Source organism: Pararge aegeria, chromosome 4, assembly GCF_905163445.1.
Source record: "Pararge aegeria chromosome 4, ilParAegt1.1, whole genome shotgun sequence".
Classification (NCBI taxonomy): Eukaryota; Metazoa; Arthropoda; class Insecta; order Lepidoptera; family Nymphalidae; genus Pararge; species Pararge aegeria.
The window spans coordinates 14199441-14215568 of NC_053183.1; the positions used below are offsets into that span (position 1 = coordinate 14199441).

Below are 16128 nucleotides of genomic sequence, written 5' to 3' on the forward strand. Positions count from 1 at the left end.
TTATCTTTTTTATATAACCGGGGTCTGGGAATAATATTATTTACTTCTCGTTATTTTTGTTGAGCAGGCACCCCTAAGCGCTATTTCCCCTACTGTATTTAGGATCTTTGCTTCAACGTGTATGGTTACAATGTTTTTGCTTCCCTTTTTCCTTTTGTGACATATAAATTCCCCTTGTCACTCCATCACGTGATGTCACATTACGGGCTTTCTCACCCAATTATATTGTACACGTTTTATTGACAGCCCCCAAGTTTATTTACACTTCCTGCGAACTTATTGATCGTGCACGATTCCGTCGGCGCCGGCAGGATTATTTCCGATGGACCCCATTCAGAGTAGTAAAACTAGGACTGAACTAAAGCATCCAACGCGGTCAATCAAAATACTCTACGAATTAAGCAAGCGTCTTAGAATTTGGCAGGAGTACCCAGTGCGTAAATATGCACGTTATCGAAACATATATATGTATGAACGCTTCATAAGTGCCTGTGTTTGGTCTACATGAATAAAGAAACTTTGAATTCGAATTAGAAAACCGGGCTGGAATAATTGGTAAATTTATCGGAAGAAACGCTTTCTAGAATTTTAAACAATTAATGGTAATTTAATAAGTGAACGGAAAACGTAATCTGTAGGAATTACATACTCGGCAATAATATCACAGTATAAACACAAGATACATAAGTTCGAAGCCTTTGATCTCGCGGTAAATGCCGGCATCGTCCAGACAGCTTCACGACTGTGTATAGGACCCTTACAACTGAGAGTAGTTAGGGGCTCTGCCTCGGCTTCGTCGGTCTTCTGTATGTTTATCCTTACTCTGTGATAATTAGTGATCGGAATGCTTGAAGCATATTTACTTATACTTCTAAGAAGAGAGACAGAAAGTGAAGACTTCCTTCAAAAGACATATTTTTTTTGGGACATGTTTTAATGGAAAAAAAAATCGAATATAGCTTATATTTTTGTATACCAGAATTGTCACAAAACTCTAAAGACACATTTTTTTTGTATCAAATGCAAGGTCGGTATTTAAATATAACTCAATATATACCTCCTAGCATAAATTTAATTTGTGCTAGGAGGAAAAAAATGGTTTCAGTGTCATTTTAACATAATTTACGATTTAGTACTTACTCGTACATCAATTTTAGAACTGCACGTTATGAATTTCTCTCTACTGCACGTTATGAATTTCTCTCTATCCAGTAAAAAGAAAACTGAACTTTTTTAGTTATTTATTTGATAAATACAATTAATGTACTTATTGATGCCCCGAAATGTCCCGAAAAAACTATTTCATAGCAAAGTCTCAACTTTTTATCTCTGTTCGTCCAAGTTCAGGAAAATATTTCTGAATCCAATTTCGTATTTTACATCAAATTTACAGTAACATAAAGCTACATACAATTTTAAAAGCGCTTGGAAATGGACGACGTCTTGACAAGTGTCGGATAGCCTTAATTAAAGTTTTGTCACTTTTTTAGTCTATGTCGAGTGATAAAGAAAAAATTTGTGATCAACTACCCTGCAGAAAATGCATTTATCTCAGTAATATTTGCCTTTTTTTGCACTTCTGGATCACACTCATGATCTGCAACTTAAATAAACATTATGCTAAATCAAGTTGAACACAAGGGAAAACAATTTAATTTACCTCCGATCTTACAGATTTTCGATATTCTAAAACGAGTCAATGATCAGGAGTAAGTATTATTTTATTACAATTTTTTTTATTGAATAATAAACGGATACTCGTATTGTCAAAGATTGACTAGAGTACTATGTTTGAATATTTAAATATCATCATCTCAACATTGTCATATCATCAAAACATTGTCGAAATCAACAATGACAGAATACTACAAGCTTTTTAAAAATGCCGCTTAAAATAAATTGCCTTTCTTTATTATATCGCCCTGCGATATAAATCGAGGGTTGTAGTAATACAATAAAAAATGGGATGATGACGAGATGAGTTGACGTTGAGTGAAAAAACAACCAAGATGGCTAACACATTCTCCTCAAATAAAAACTCCACGGGAAAAACAATCAGAGTCACTTTGTTGTGACTGACCTTTATTTTTTGGTTTATTTATTTTTACAGAGAGGAGATAAACAGCATTTAAATTAACTTTTAAGGACTGACCAGGGGAAAAATAGCTTAGTTTATACGAAGCCAGCATTGCCATTGGCTGCCAATGAGAGTCGTTCTGGATAGGTATTTGCTTCGTAATTATAACCAGTTTTTCAAGCCGCGCCAGTACTAGCCGCCAACACTGGCCGCCAACACTGGCCGCCAGCTCTGGCGGGATTAGAGTGCCCCCTTATTTAAGCCAGTGGCCAGTGTGGCTTGCCTATTAAACAGACGGTAGTCCACTGGCTTCGTATAAACCCTGCTTTAATTTTGATTTAAAAATAAACGTAGATAGTAAAATATAACGTCAAAATAGTGCAGTGTTTTGTCACACTTCAACTGATAGCACCTGTCAAATGTCAGAGCGTGTTAAAACACTGAAGTTATATTTCGTTTATTTCTATGTGACAAGTTGACTCAGAAATTAACTTAAACGGACAAGTCTTACTCTTGCGAGTGTAACATAAAGCTGTTTAACTGAGATGTTTTTGACATTCTTTTTCCCGAGGAGTATTAAAATAGGTAGGTATTCAATCAATTATAATTGTAAGTAATTACTATACAGGGTTCCTTCAACAGCACCGTGGCGAACTGCGACGTCGTTCTCAAACTTTCTTCGACTTAAAGGCTTTGCCTGCACACAAAGTTACGATTTGTTACTATAGAACATCAACTTCGCAGACAAATACGCTTAGGATAGTCACGGATTACGAAGCTCGGGCTTCGAGAGCGCTTGAGGGGAACCAACGCTGTAATTGCTCTTATAGGGTGCATTCTCCTGCGTTATATGACTTACTGAAAGCTAGAAGACCCCCCTTTATCCCCTTTTATTCTACGTCCATATCAAGGATGCGAGCTATTTCTAGGCTGTCAATTTTTTAAGCTGAGAAGTTTCTCAGAGGGTACTTAAAGTTCTTTAATCCCGCGGGAACGTTTTCCGGTTTCCGGACGGTTCCCGGAATAAAAAGTATAGCTTCCGGAATAAAAAATGCCAAAAACATGATGCTTAGCTACATGTATGGCTATGCAAAATTTTATTAGAAATTATAGGTAAAAAAAACAAACGGACAAATAGACACACTTTCGCATTTATAATATTAGCATTGATTTACTTAGAGAATAAGATCTTTGACCCACAACGCATTGGCGGGCATTTAAACCAATAAGGTGGTTATAAAACGAAGCAGCGTTATCCTTTTTTAAGTAAGACTACAATGCATACAAATTCGCTAAAACAAAACGTATCATGGAAGTTAGGTATGACAGAAGCTTCTACAAATAAATCCATTGATATAGGTATTAGGTACTTTGGTGTCGATGAAACTATGAAGAAGTTTAGACAGGCGACTGTTAGGTTTCTTAAACTATGCAAATCCTTAAGTTTGTGCATAGTCAACATACCCAGACTACGTTTTGATACTTGCCCTTACTAGTTAAGGTAGCTATTTCACGAAGCCTCAACAGTTATCATAATCATCTGCAGTCTATTAGCGTCCAACTGCTGGGCACAGTTGTCCTTTTTTAGCCCACCACGCTGTTCTAATGTGGGTTGGTGGACTTTAACCACTATTATCACAGTTTAGGGATAGTAAACCTTGACCGACAGCTTAACGTGTTCTTCATGACACCGCTAATTTTTTAACTCCGGGCTGGTAATGAACAACTTCTGTCTCGACCCGGGATTCGAACCCAGGTCCTCGTGATCTGTAGTTTATAGATGCAGTCAAAGTAAATCTGAGTTTTCTCCCTTACTCGATAACTTATTGAGACTTAGAGAAACAGGGTCTAGCATAAAATTTCATCCACAACCAAAAACTTGTTAAACGGGGTTTATTTGCTTTACATTCTAAACATTTAGAGACAGACAAGCACAGATAGAAGAGATTGTGTTAAATTACACTTATAAATAATACCGTCTTAGAGCCTTTGCACACGACGACTTTTTGACTGCAGTTAAAGCGTAAGTGATGCAGCCGTATACAGTAAAAACACACTATAAAGAAGAGATACAGAAGTCCAAAGCCTTTGATCTCTTGGTAAATGCCGACATACGAGGTAGGCCCTTCCTACCGAGGCTAGTAAGGGCTCTTCCTCGCACACATTTACCACACGATTGCTCTGTCGAGTGGGCTTGTTCCTTACTCTCTGTGGTAACGGCGTCTTTAGTACGAATTTTTATATCTCGACATGATGAATTTTCGTGACTTCCGATTAATTTCCTATTTTAATGCGCGATTTTGTTCATACAACTAGAACGATAGTCCCTAGCGGAAACTTAGTGAATAATTACTCAATGGCTCTTTAAATATTGGATACAATTTTATAGTTCGGAAGTAACGAAAATGATAATGGTAGTCAAGGTGTTAAACTTGTACAAGGTACCCTAGCATACCTTTGAACTACGTTCAGAGGCCAAAAGTTAGAGGTTAAAGGCTAGCGCACACCGGGGACGGCTATGTAGACACTTATACCTTTACCTAATGTATGTATGTTGAGACGATACAGATAGTGTTATTTGAAAAAACGTAAGCGGTTGCGAAATGTTAGTGTTCTTACTAAGCACAACTCGCGTGAGCAAAAACGTCGTGTACAAGGGCGCTTATAGCGAGAGCCTTTTACCCAGATGTTACTTGCCTCTAGACTTTTCGGTGGTGGCGTCTTCCAAGTTGCTGTCCCAATCGAACTCGGTGACGCCGCTCCGTGGGGCCACCTCGCCGAGATGTCGCCACCGGAATTCAAAGTCGCTGTCGCGTTTCTTCAACGTTTCGAATCTGTTTAAATTAGCAAAGACCTAAATGTTATGTTAGGTCTGTGGTACTAGGTAATATCTACAAGGAGTCGAAATTGTTAGAACACTGCCATTGTTTTTATTTCTGTTTTTCAATATCTACAAAGTACTCTTCACACTAAAGCCAACTGCGTCTAGACATCTCTTTCGCATTGTCATTGAAAGTCGCGGACTTTTATCTTGTCGTACAGTTACCCAATCTTTTTAATGTCTATTGTTTATTGGTAAAAAATAATAGAAAAAATATTCTGAAAATTAAACTAATACTTTTGTGTATAAGAAGCATCATACATCAAGTCGAAGAGGCGCGGTGCGTCAGCAGTATCAGTCAAATCAATTGCGGACGACAGAAAAAATATTTAAATTGGTACACGTATTTTAACTTTTTTTATTGTAAGTGCTTTTTTTTATATTGCTTACAATTATGCGTCAATAAAATAAGTCACTGTGTATAATATCTGGATAAGAAATCCTACTGTTTGCCATCATTATTATTATTCTTAACAGTATTTGTAAAATTAAACAGAATTTTGTAATGGCCGATGTTCCTAATGATTGTTTTAGTAATGAAGTAGCAAATGCAAAGCGGAACTACACAACGGGGGCGGGCAAACCTTATTTTTGACATATTTTAAATTTAGCGGTCGCGAAAGGAAACGAAACTGTGCGGTTGCAACAGATCTGTACAGCCAAGTTTTCACAGAAGAAAACCTGTTTCTCATTTGCCCTAACCGCATACAATCACTGGGTACCATTACAAAATTTTTTTAAATAAAAAAAAACAAAAAGTGGGGTAACTTTTTTAATAAAAACACATTTGCTTCCAAATGAAGTTGCATCACAGTATATTTGGTGGTTGTACACAAATGTATATAGTTTAGTGTTTTTGTCCTACGGCACCTCTATCTTTCAAGGTTCTTTGCTGAAGGCCAGGCACGGGTAGGTCTTGCAGCTCCCGAAGGCAGCTGGGCAGCGAGTCTACACCATCAGACAATTTATTTTTAAGAAACTTGTAACTTTTCAGCTAAATGGTTTCCATGCCAAGCCATTATTAAAGTATTCATGAAAATTTACGCGTGCAACGCAAAGATATTTTTATGAGAAATGAAACTTCTTAAATAAACATTGCCAGTTTTAAGCATATTACACTTATGCATCTGATACTGACTGTACTGAGTGATTTGTTTCAGGATAAACAACGTTTAAATCTCTTTATCCTGCTCTTTATTTTCTGTTTTTTTATCTACAAGATCGCCCTTGACTGTCGCCAATCTCTACCACCTCACCATGTAATCTAGCAGTCTAAGATGGTAGCGGGCTAATATGTTTGTACGCGGCATGTTACCGAAACGTTATACGTTGAAGCCTTTATCTTTAGGGTGGTAACTAGCCACAACCGAAATATCGGACAAAATATACTTGTCATACATCTCTGTTATATAACACGAATGTGCCTACACGTAACGGTGAAATTTTTACTCCAAATTCTAGTCCAAAAAACAATATCGGATTGCCGGCTCAGAAGTTTCACTTCAATAAATAATAAATTATTAAAATATATGTTAAATAATATGAGTCAAGTATGGAGTCTGTAATATAATATATGTATGACCGAATGATTTATTGCGCAAGACTTATGACAAGGCGAAAGCAAAGCGTCCAAAGCTGTTAACTTGTGACCAATCAACAGCATTTGTAAAATTGCGCGCTAACGCGGATGTGGCTTGGACGCCTAGATTTATATAGAACTCTTACAATAGCGAGCTATAAAGAAACCGATTTGATCACCTTAGGTTTAATTCTCTCTCGAACGAAACTCGATGAATTGCTGATCATAGATTTTTAATTGGGCTGCACACAATTCTTGAATCGAAATTAAACCGACTTAAATTTTCACAATGTGCGGAACAGAAAACGATTTAAGCTTAAAGATTTGTCCAACCGAATTAGTATTATTCATATTGAGGCAGTTGTACTTATTCGATATGAAGTTGTGACAGATGAACTAAGTCGCACCAAAAAGGTTCCTTCTTAAAACTCTGGTATGAAACCGTTATAATAGCGAGCTAACAAAAAGAAGCATGTCACCTAATATTAACGTACTGGCCACGGAACATTCACACCGAATAAACTTATGAGTGGCACCCATGAATCGTGGTGGCATGGTTCGTGGATTTCTTTAAATCACTCATCACTCAGTCTCAGAAACTCTGCCATTCGTACCGCGCGAATGTCACGTTGCTAAAACTTACGTGCGTAAGTTCCATGTTTGTGGCACCAGAGAGCCGTTAAAATCGAAAATAGGAATAATGAAAATAATTGCTAAAATATTGTATTTATCTAAGCTAATTTCCATCGCTGCAATATGATGCACAGACAAAGCGTCAGATGGGCGTGCAATAAGCATTTTATAATTTATTGCCTAGCAAGCTATTGCAGACAGTGGCGCAAATTAAAAGACTGAGTCGACTAACCACTCCAGCTCAGCACATATTCAGAATTAACATTCAAATGACATTTCAACAATTTATATAATCTACAATGGACTTTTTTAACTCCTTCGAATGGATCATGATTTAGATCCAAACTTTTTGGTCCCGTACCTCATTGATCTTATATACAGGCGAAGCGATACAATGTGGAAAAAATAGAGAATAAAACGTCGTGCAATTTTTTTTTATTTCATGCATTAAATACAACCTATATACAAATATAGGGCATTTTGCAAGACATTTACTTCTTAAAATGACTTCCATTGTTTCCCCCTGATCTTTATAAAAACACTAAATTCATAAGCCGTCTAGAATTAGTAATCGACTTTTTCGTTATTTCCTACGCTTGGCTCCATCATACATTTATGAAAGACAAACTATATGTGACAATAAGTTCTCACATATATCAAGCAGCTCTTTAATAAAATTCTGTCGCAATTTTTATCATTGAATATATAAAATACCTAATAATATTTGTATGGAACCGTTCAACTTCCGCGAGTTCTACCAGTACTTGACCATCTTTTTGCATATGCCATAATATGCGCTGAGCTATAGCGGTGCGCTTAGGGTTAACTTAACTTTACTGACCTTTTGAACATGAGGTTCTTGGCAAACTCATACAGCTCTAAGTCAAGCGAGTTGAGTCGCCTGATGTGGGAGACTTGAGTCGGTGACAGGGCAGCCAGGGTCGCACCGGAGACCGTGGCGTTGTGCTGTGTGAAGGGCACCGCGAACCGTAGGTTGAATGTCTCCTCGAACACGTACTGGGATATCTGCACAAAACATAGCATATTGTTAAATCTATACAAACACATCACATTTATAATATTAGCGTGGCTAATGAATCAATGCTAAAATTATAAATGTAAAAATGAATCTGTTTGTTAGTTAAAAAAAATATTAATATATAATAATATAAAAATAAATAATTTGATTATTTAAGATTATATTTGCGCGAGTGTTTCACTTGCTCGTGAACATTAATAGAAAGGAAAAAAAGATAAAGATAAGAAAAAACAGGGTTATATACAAAATATATGAAAGCTCTCGGCATGTAGTTGTTTACATTAAAACTAACAACTTTTGTTCTACGAACGTTTTAAACTCGATGTTTTTTGAAATATTCAATATCCAACATTTACATAGATAGTTACTCTACTTGTTTCTATTCTGTTATTCAACATTTGCAATAGCGCGCGAATCACGAATCCATCGTGTTGTCACTGACCAAACCGTGACGTTGTCCAATCACATGGATTTGGTTCCACAGTGTAATGCCACTTTTCAGAACTAACATGATCTATGATTTTTTGTATGAAATAAATTATAACTGAATTTTGATAACAAAACAAAGAACAAAAGTTGTTAGTTTTATTAAAGGAACTACAAGGCCGGTAGCTTTCTGGCATTTTTATTTAAGCCTGTATATAACACTAATGTTAAAAGGGAACTTGTAGGAAAGGTCTGAATGTACGACAGCCTTGTGGCACAAGTGAAACATCGTATTTTTTTTTAATAAAAAATGGTTAGTGGTTTTTTTTAAATAAAAACTAGGAGGTTCTCGATACCCTCTTGCAATAAACATTATTTAAAGTGGGTAAAACGACCTAGGTTAGGTTAAATTACAAAAGTTTATAGATGTAACTTTCTTGTCTAAGTTGTGACTATAATTTTGTTTTTTTTATTTATATGACTGTTTTTCAGCTATGTTTAGATCAACCTCCGAACTAATCTCAATGTTTTGAATATAGAGGTAGATTGCATCCTGGACGCGGACAAAAATATTTTCAAATCCGAAAAATTAAAAAAAAATACTATATCAATAGTACGGCTACATAGTACGATATACGTGTGCTCGGCCACGGACACAAAAATTTGTATATATTCGAAAGGGATTTGCTTGTTAATTTGTTTGTTATAAACGTTCGGCTTAAACACTGCTTCAATCTTGACACATTTGGACAAAGATTTTCCAGGGAAAGAGGCGGTACGCGCGGTATTAAAAAAAAGAAATGGATACGGACGAAAACGCGGGAAACTACTAGTTTAAAATACAATACAATACCTACATAAGTAAGGATTCGCGCCAATTCTATATTAAAATAACAAGCATAAAAATGTCAGTTGTATTGTTTCGGAGAATAGCAACTTCTATAACCAACCTTGCTGCGGCGAACCCACATCTCGTATTTTAATCCAATATCTTAAGCTAACCGCAGAAATATGACACTTCGGGCCTACCGCAAAATAAAAGCTTAAGTTGGTATATTGTTTGTATCGCTTACGTGTAAAAATAAACTACCAGAATTAATAATATATTTAACTTTTCCTACAAGACGTGTGTTATTAGTTTTAAGTCTTACGTTTACTGTTTGTAGGAAATTAAGAAATTATAAATTTCCAATTTGCTCGTGCCAGGCATAGAACCAGACGCTATATTTAATTCAAAATTAATATCATCATTACATCAACCCATTACCGGCCCACAACAGAGCACGGGTCTCCTCCCACAATGAGGAGGAGTTAAAGCCGTAGTCCACCACGCTAGTCCAGTGCAGATTGGTGGACTACACACACCTTTGTGATCATTATGTAGAACTCTCAGGCATGCAGGTTTCATCACGATGTTTTCCTTCACCGTTGTAGCAATTGATATTTTAATTAATTGAAACGCACATAATTTCGAAAAGTTTGAGGTGCGTCCTGGGATTCTAACTGGGCTTCCCGAAATTGAGGTCGAGCTACTACTACCCAATGCGCTATCACCGCTTCAAAATGAATATAATGAATAAACGAAATAAAAATATATTTTCAAATCCGAAAGATTAAAAAAAAATACTATATCAATGGTACGGCTACATAATACGATATACGTGTGCCCGGCCGCGGACACAAGTTGTATATATTCGAAAGGGATTTACTTGTTAATTGGTTTGTTATAAAAGTTCGGCATAAATACTGCTCAATCTTGACACATTTATGCAAAGATTTCCCAGGGCAAAAGACGGTACATGCGGTATTAAAAAAAAAAGAATTATTTCACTTAACGTTAGTAAAATAGTTAATTCTAGTTCAATTTTAACTTGCTTTCTTCATCTCATCCTTCAGTTGATCGGTTATTTTGCTTGGTAAAAGGTACCCTTTGATCGTAATTGCATTCAGAGCTCCTACAAAGTATGCATTAGAGAGTCCCATTCAGACGATCGTGCATCGACCCCGCCGAGATAAGTACTGTCATCATTTGCACTTAACTCATTGTTCGCCTATCTCCATTTGTCGGCCATTTGCCAACGCCTGCAACGGTGCGAGCTATATACGAGTATCATCACCACCATCGAAGAACCATCAAATACCACTACCTACTAAACTACTACCGCCATGCTTCACTCAGCAGCTAAATAAATAAATAATAAATAAATATACTACGACAATACCCACATCGCCATCTAGCCCCAAAGTAAGCGTAGCTTGTGTTATGGGTACTAAGATGACTGATGAATAATTTTATGAATTATATACATAAATACTTAGAAAATACATATAAACAACCAGACTGCGCCAATCGGCCGTCAAGCTAAGCAGCTTTGTTGCCGATGTAATAACAGGCACATAAGGCCTGAAATCTACGCCTCAACGGGTGATAAAAATTATATCCCCTGACAAGGAATGTAATTAACGTGTCCACCTGCTAAATCACTGGATCATGGAATAGGAGAAGTTTACCCCCGTTTATTAATACACATATATTATTTGGATATTAATTCCACTCGTGCGCCAGTGCTCCGAGAGTTGATAAAGCTGTGTAAGAGAAGATAAATTTACATCATTACCCCGGGGACATAATTGTCTCCTGGCCATGCTAGCCGTGCAGGTTAATAGAGACACGGCGGCATTGTGTAGGATGTTTTAATCGCATGCCCTGCTAAGCGTTGCTCTGTTCATAGACGTTGGTTTTCCGCCTACCATTGGGCGGGTAGGAAGAGCGGTGATAGCGCATTTGGTAGGAGCTCGACTACACCTTCGGGGGGCCGAGTTCGAATCCCTGCACGCAACTCTAGACTTTTCTAAGTTATGTTCGTTTTAAGTAATTGAAATATCACTTGCATCAATGGTGAAGGAAAACATCGTGAGGAAACCTGCATGCCTGAGACATAACATTCTCAAGGGTGTGTGGAGTCCACCAATTCCAATATATGTATATTCTAAGTATTTAAAAAAAATATTCATCAGGCATCTTAGTACCCATAACACAAGCTACGCTTACTTTGGGGCTAGATGGCGATGTGTGTATTGTCGTAGTATATTTATTTATTTAATTCACACTGTGCCAGCTTGGTGGACTACGGCCTTAACCCCTTCTCACTGTGGGAGGAAACCCGTGCTCTGTAGTGGGCCGGTAATGGATTAATGTGATGATCATGATGATTAGGTGGGCTACCTGGTTGTCCCGTCAATTATGACTTATAAAAACAAATCATCAGCATCATAAGCTAATAAGCATCCACTAGTGTGCGTAGGCCTCTTAAAAGCAGCGCCAAATCCTTTCTAACGTAAGCCATCTTCGAGCTTTTCTCTGTCCGATTCTGCATTTCGGATAAAAAATTGTAAGTTATAAAATATAATGTTGTTATGAAATGTTTCAATTATGATTTATTTCAGCAGTATAGATATGCGAATCATCATTAAATGTGGCAAAGGAAAGGCATGGTTCGATATGTCAACCACCATAACCATATATATACGCCAACACCATTTTCTGAAACGCATCTGTCACATTAAGTAACAGTTGCATAAATATCTCTTTCTGTAAAAAAATTTTAGTATTAGCTAGGATTAAAAAATGGTTGTCAACTCTCGTTGCTCATGATGAATTCGTTGCCAGTTGAGTGCCCTTTTTTTTTTGTTTACATTCGCAGAAATACAGTTTCAGTTGTTACAGTTTCCCAAATCGTCTCCCCAGGCTACAAAATTAAAATATAAATTTTTGATAACACTAATAAGTCATAATGATCATTAAAGTCCGCCAATCTGTATTGGAGCTCGCTTATATACCAGTCGATGCCTATGCCCAGAATATTATTAGTATAATGATAATTAACAAGTTAACATTCCCACAGACGGACCAAACGTGCAATAACTAAACAGATAATTCATAAAACAGTACGCCGTCGGCTCGCGGTGGTAAATTGTGACAAATGGAGATAGGCCCACAATGAGCTAAGTGCAAATAATGGTCGCACTTATCACCCGCGGCTCGTTAGACAGATGGCACAAGGGATGTACCATTAATGTGTGCATATTATGTTATTACTGAGCCTGTTTCATACGGTACGTGAAATACGAAATCATTCCTACAAGCCCGACATCACTGTCAATTTTATAATGTCAAATATTAAGCTCCAAGCATCTGTCTTGTATAATAGACGCTTGCGCTCGGGAGCCAGATAATAATCTGCTTGAGAATGATTATGAAATAAACATTTAGTTAACATTCCCACAGAAGGACCAAATATGTAATAATTAAAGAGTTAAGTTATTCATTAAACAATACGCCGAGGCTCGCAGTGGTAAATTGTGAATGGAAATCAGCAAACAACGAGCTAAGTGCAAATAATGGTCATACTTATCACCGCGGCTCGTTAGACACATGGCGCAAGGGATGTACCATTAACGTGTGCATATTATGTTATTAGTGAGCCTGTTTCTATCGGTACGTAAAAAACGAAATGATACCTACCAACCCGACATCGATGCGAATTTAGAAAAAGTAAATATTTAGCTCCATGTATCTGTCTTTGATAATGGACGCTTGTGCCCGGCCAGTCTGACATTAATCTGCTTGAACAGTCAACCGACTATAAATTAAAAAGTTAGTTAAAAAATCCCACAGAAAAACAAAATGGCGCAACGTATGTACTAATTTTTGCATATTATGTTATTATTTAGCGTATTTAATTGGGCAGGTTAAGTTCGAAATCATACCTACAACAGCGAGACCGATCTCGATTCAAATATAGCAAATTATCGATTACACAGTGTTATATAATAATTTCGAATTCCTTTGTTTAAGTATATGAAGAGGTACCTTTACAGTGGCTTTAAAAAATTCTCGACTGGCGACTGAAGCCGGTTCTTATTTTGGTAAATGGTGCCAGCAGCGTCACGAGCAAGACAATTAGAAAATAGTTCCTTTATGTCTGTAAGCCTTCCGCCGTGGCATTTTAGAGGTAACGCCGCGTTTTAGCAACCGATTAGGGAGGATATGTGGAGCATAACTGTAAGAGATATGGGAGTTAAGTTAATCTTCACATACCACTAGGTGGAATTGCAGTCAAGGGCTGACTCGTAATTGAATTTAAAAAAATATTGCGCTGATCAAGACGAATCAAACGAGCCATTATTGGGTGGGGTAGCGTAATTTTCACCCGACACCATTCTCATTCTGCCTCTCAGAATGAGAATGGTTTAGGTCCAGTGCCCTGTAGCGGGCCGGTAACAGGTTGATGATGTTACCTTTTTGTAAAAAAAAAAATGTTGCCGAAAATATACACTGCAATTTATAATCCTCTACTTACTGAAAGCTTTAGCACGGGCTTCACAAATAATCCGTGATATATCATATAACACAGCCCGCGCCGGTATTACGGCAAATTGCGACAAATGAAGATACTACAGTGAGCTAAGTGCAAATAATGTCCCGGGGTGACAGCGTAATACTGAACTAGCGCTGTTCTCAGCTTCGCCCGCGCGAACTGTATCCCTTCTTCCGTACTTTAATAAATTAAAACCCGTGTTAACTATTTATAACAATGACAATATAGTTTTTATTTGCAAGTTGTGGCAGTCTTTAAGTGGGTCTACAATATTACATTTATATGTTTTTTCATTTATTGTTTAGTTTTTAAGAGTTGTTGTTGTAACCTGTTGATTGTCCCTTAAATAAATAAATAAATAAATAACTCTTTTCTTTAGCTGTGTTGCCATTAGTTGCCTGGAAGAAATCGCTATGTATGGATAAGGCCGCCAAATTGTATGCATTGTGTGAACTTATTATTTAAAATTTTCTCGTATTTTTATTTGGTGTACAATAAAAGTGTATTCATTTATGTTGTTGTACTATGTTGTATGTTGAGTCACTAGGTGTTGTTATTCTGGCGAAGTTGATTATTACATTATTAATACATAATATAATCCCCAATCTAGGGGAGATTGGGGATTATATTATGTATTACTGTCATTGCGAGCACGGTAGGTTCCTTGGTGATAATATGAGGTCTCGCGGTAGGGCTTTCCCATCTGGTGGTCTACTGTGGTAAGGCCTTCGAAAATATCTTGTCAATCCAATCTTTTTTTTTATCGCACCCAACCTGAGTGGTAGGTATATTTGCAGTGGCAAATATCATAATCAATTAGGATTATTTATTTCCAATATTTTCAAACGGATCAACTGTGAATAGCGAAGTGAAGAAAAAAGTCAAGAAGCGTGGTATAGGTATGACATATACTTACGACCAATACAAATGATTATTTTAAATAGCGTAAACTACACAGACGTCTGTCAAAAAATCTGAATTACTCCCTAGTCGCGCCTAAAAAAAATTTACTTCAAAAACACCGAAGTAAGGCATAAATTGAACATAGGGCGCTGCGGTCCTAAATGACGTAGTAGGTACCTATCACAAAAGTGGATGGCCGTAATAATAGCTGTACTTAATAAATATCCCGTGCAACAACTTGCGCGTGCCGGCAGTGGCAAATCGCGACAAATGGCGATAAGCACAATGAGTTAAGTGCGTACTTATCTCCCGCGGGGTCGTCGAACGGATGGCGAATGGCTCTCACTCTCTATTCATACTGCATGCGTTACATTACTATTTAGCTGCGACGATTCATTCAATCACGCTGTATCCTTGCTAATGTTATTCACGAGCTGTTGCACGCTCCACTACGTTAGTACTTACTTTTATTTAACAATTCGATTCGGTTTTAAATTATCAACTCGATTGTTTTTTTTATTAATATATAACTCAGCACGGCTAGCATGAGCAGGAGACAATTATCTCCCCAGGGAAAGGATACAAATTTACATTCTCCCACAGCTTTATCAACTAAATGTTTTTCAGTGTCTGGGTGTTTATCTGTAGGTATTATAAGTATTTATGTATATTATTCATAAAAATATTCATCAGTCATCTTAGTACCCATAACACAAGCTACGCTTACTTTGGGGCTAGGTGGCGATGTGTGTATTGTCGTAGTATATTTATTTATTTATTTATAAAAAAAAGAAAAAAAAAAAAAAACTCTCAGAGCACTGTCGTACAAGTGGAAATAATATCCAAATAATATATATGTAATATTGAACGGGGGTAGACTTCTCCTATTCCCTTTTCCCGTGCTTTAGCAGGATGACACCTATATTATATCCCCTGTCAGGGTATATAATCGGGGGATATAATTTTTGTCTCCTGCCTGTGCTAGCCCTGCAGCACGGCTAGCATGGGCCGGAGACAATTATCTCCCCGGGGGAAGGATACAAATGTATCTTCTCCCACAGCTTTATCGACTCTCGGAGCACAAGTGGAAATAATATCCAAATAATCTATATATTATGTGTAATAATAAACGAGGATCCGGTTCTCCTATTCCATGTTCCCGTGCATTAGCAGGTAGACACGTTAATTATATTTCCTGTCAGGTGATAT

General features: G+C 37.1%; 1 protein-coding gene across 2 annotated transcripts in view; it reads right to left on the minus strand.

The window, feature by feature from the left end:
• Positions 1-2651: 2651 nt before the first annotated feature.
• LOC120623418 (heparan-sulfate 6-O-sulfotransferase 1) overlaps positions 2652-16128 on the minus strand; it is a 169879-nt gene continuing 156402 nt past the window's right edge. The window contains exons 7-9 of one of the 2 annotated variants that reach the window (XM_039889442.1): positions 8012-8196; positions 4775-4911; positions 2652-2774 (exon numbers count right to left, since the gene is read on the minus strand). In XM_039889442.1, the coding sequence (XP_039745376.1) occupies positions 2746-2774; positions 4775-4911; positions 8012-8196 (351 nt within the window). In that variant the 3' untranslated portion in view covers positions 2652-2745. Of the gene's footprint in view, positions 2775-4774; positions 4912-5730; positions 5907-8011; positions 8197-16128 lie in introns of those variants that run through there. The other variant, XM_039889443.1, reaches the window with a different exon arrangement.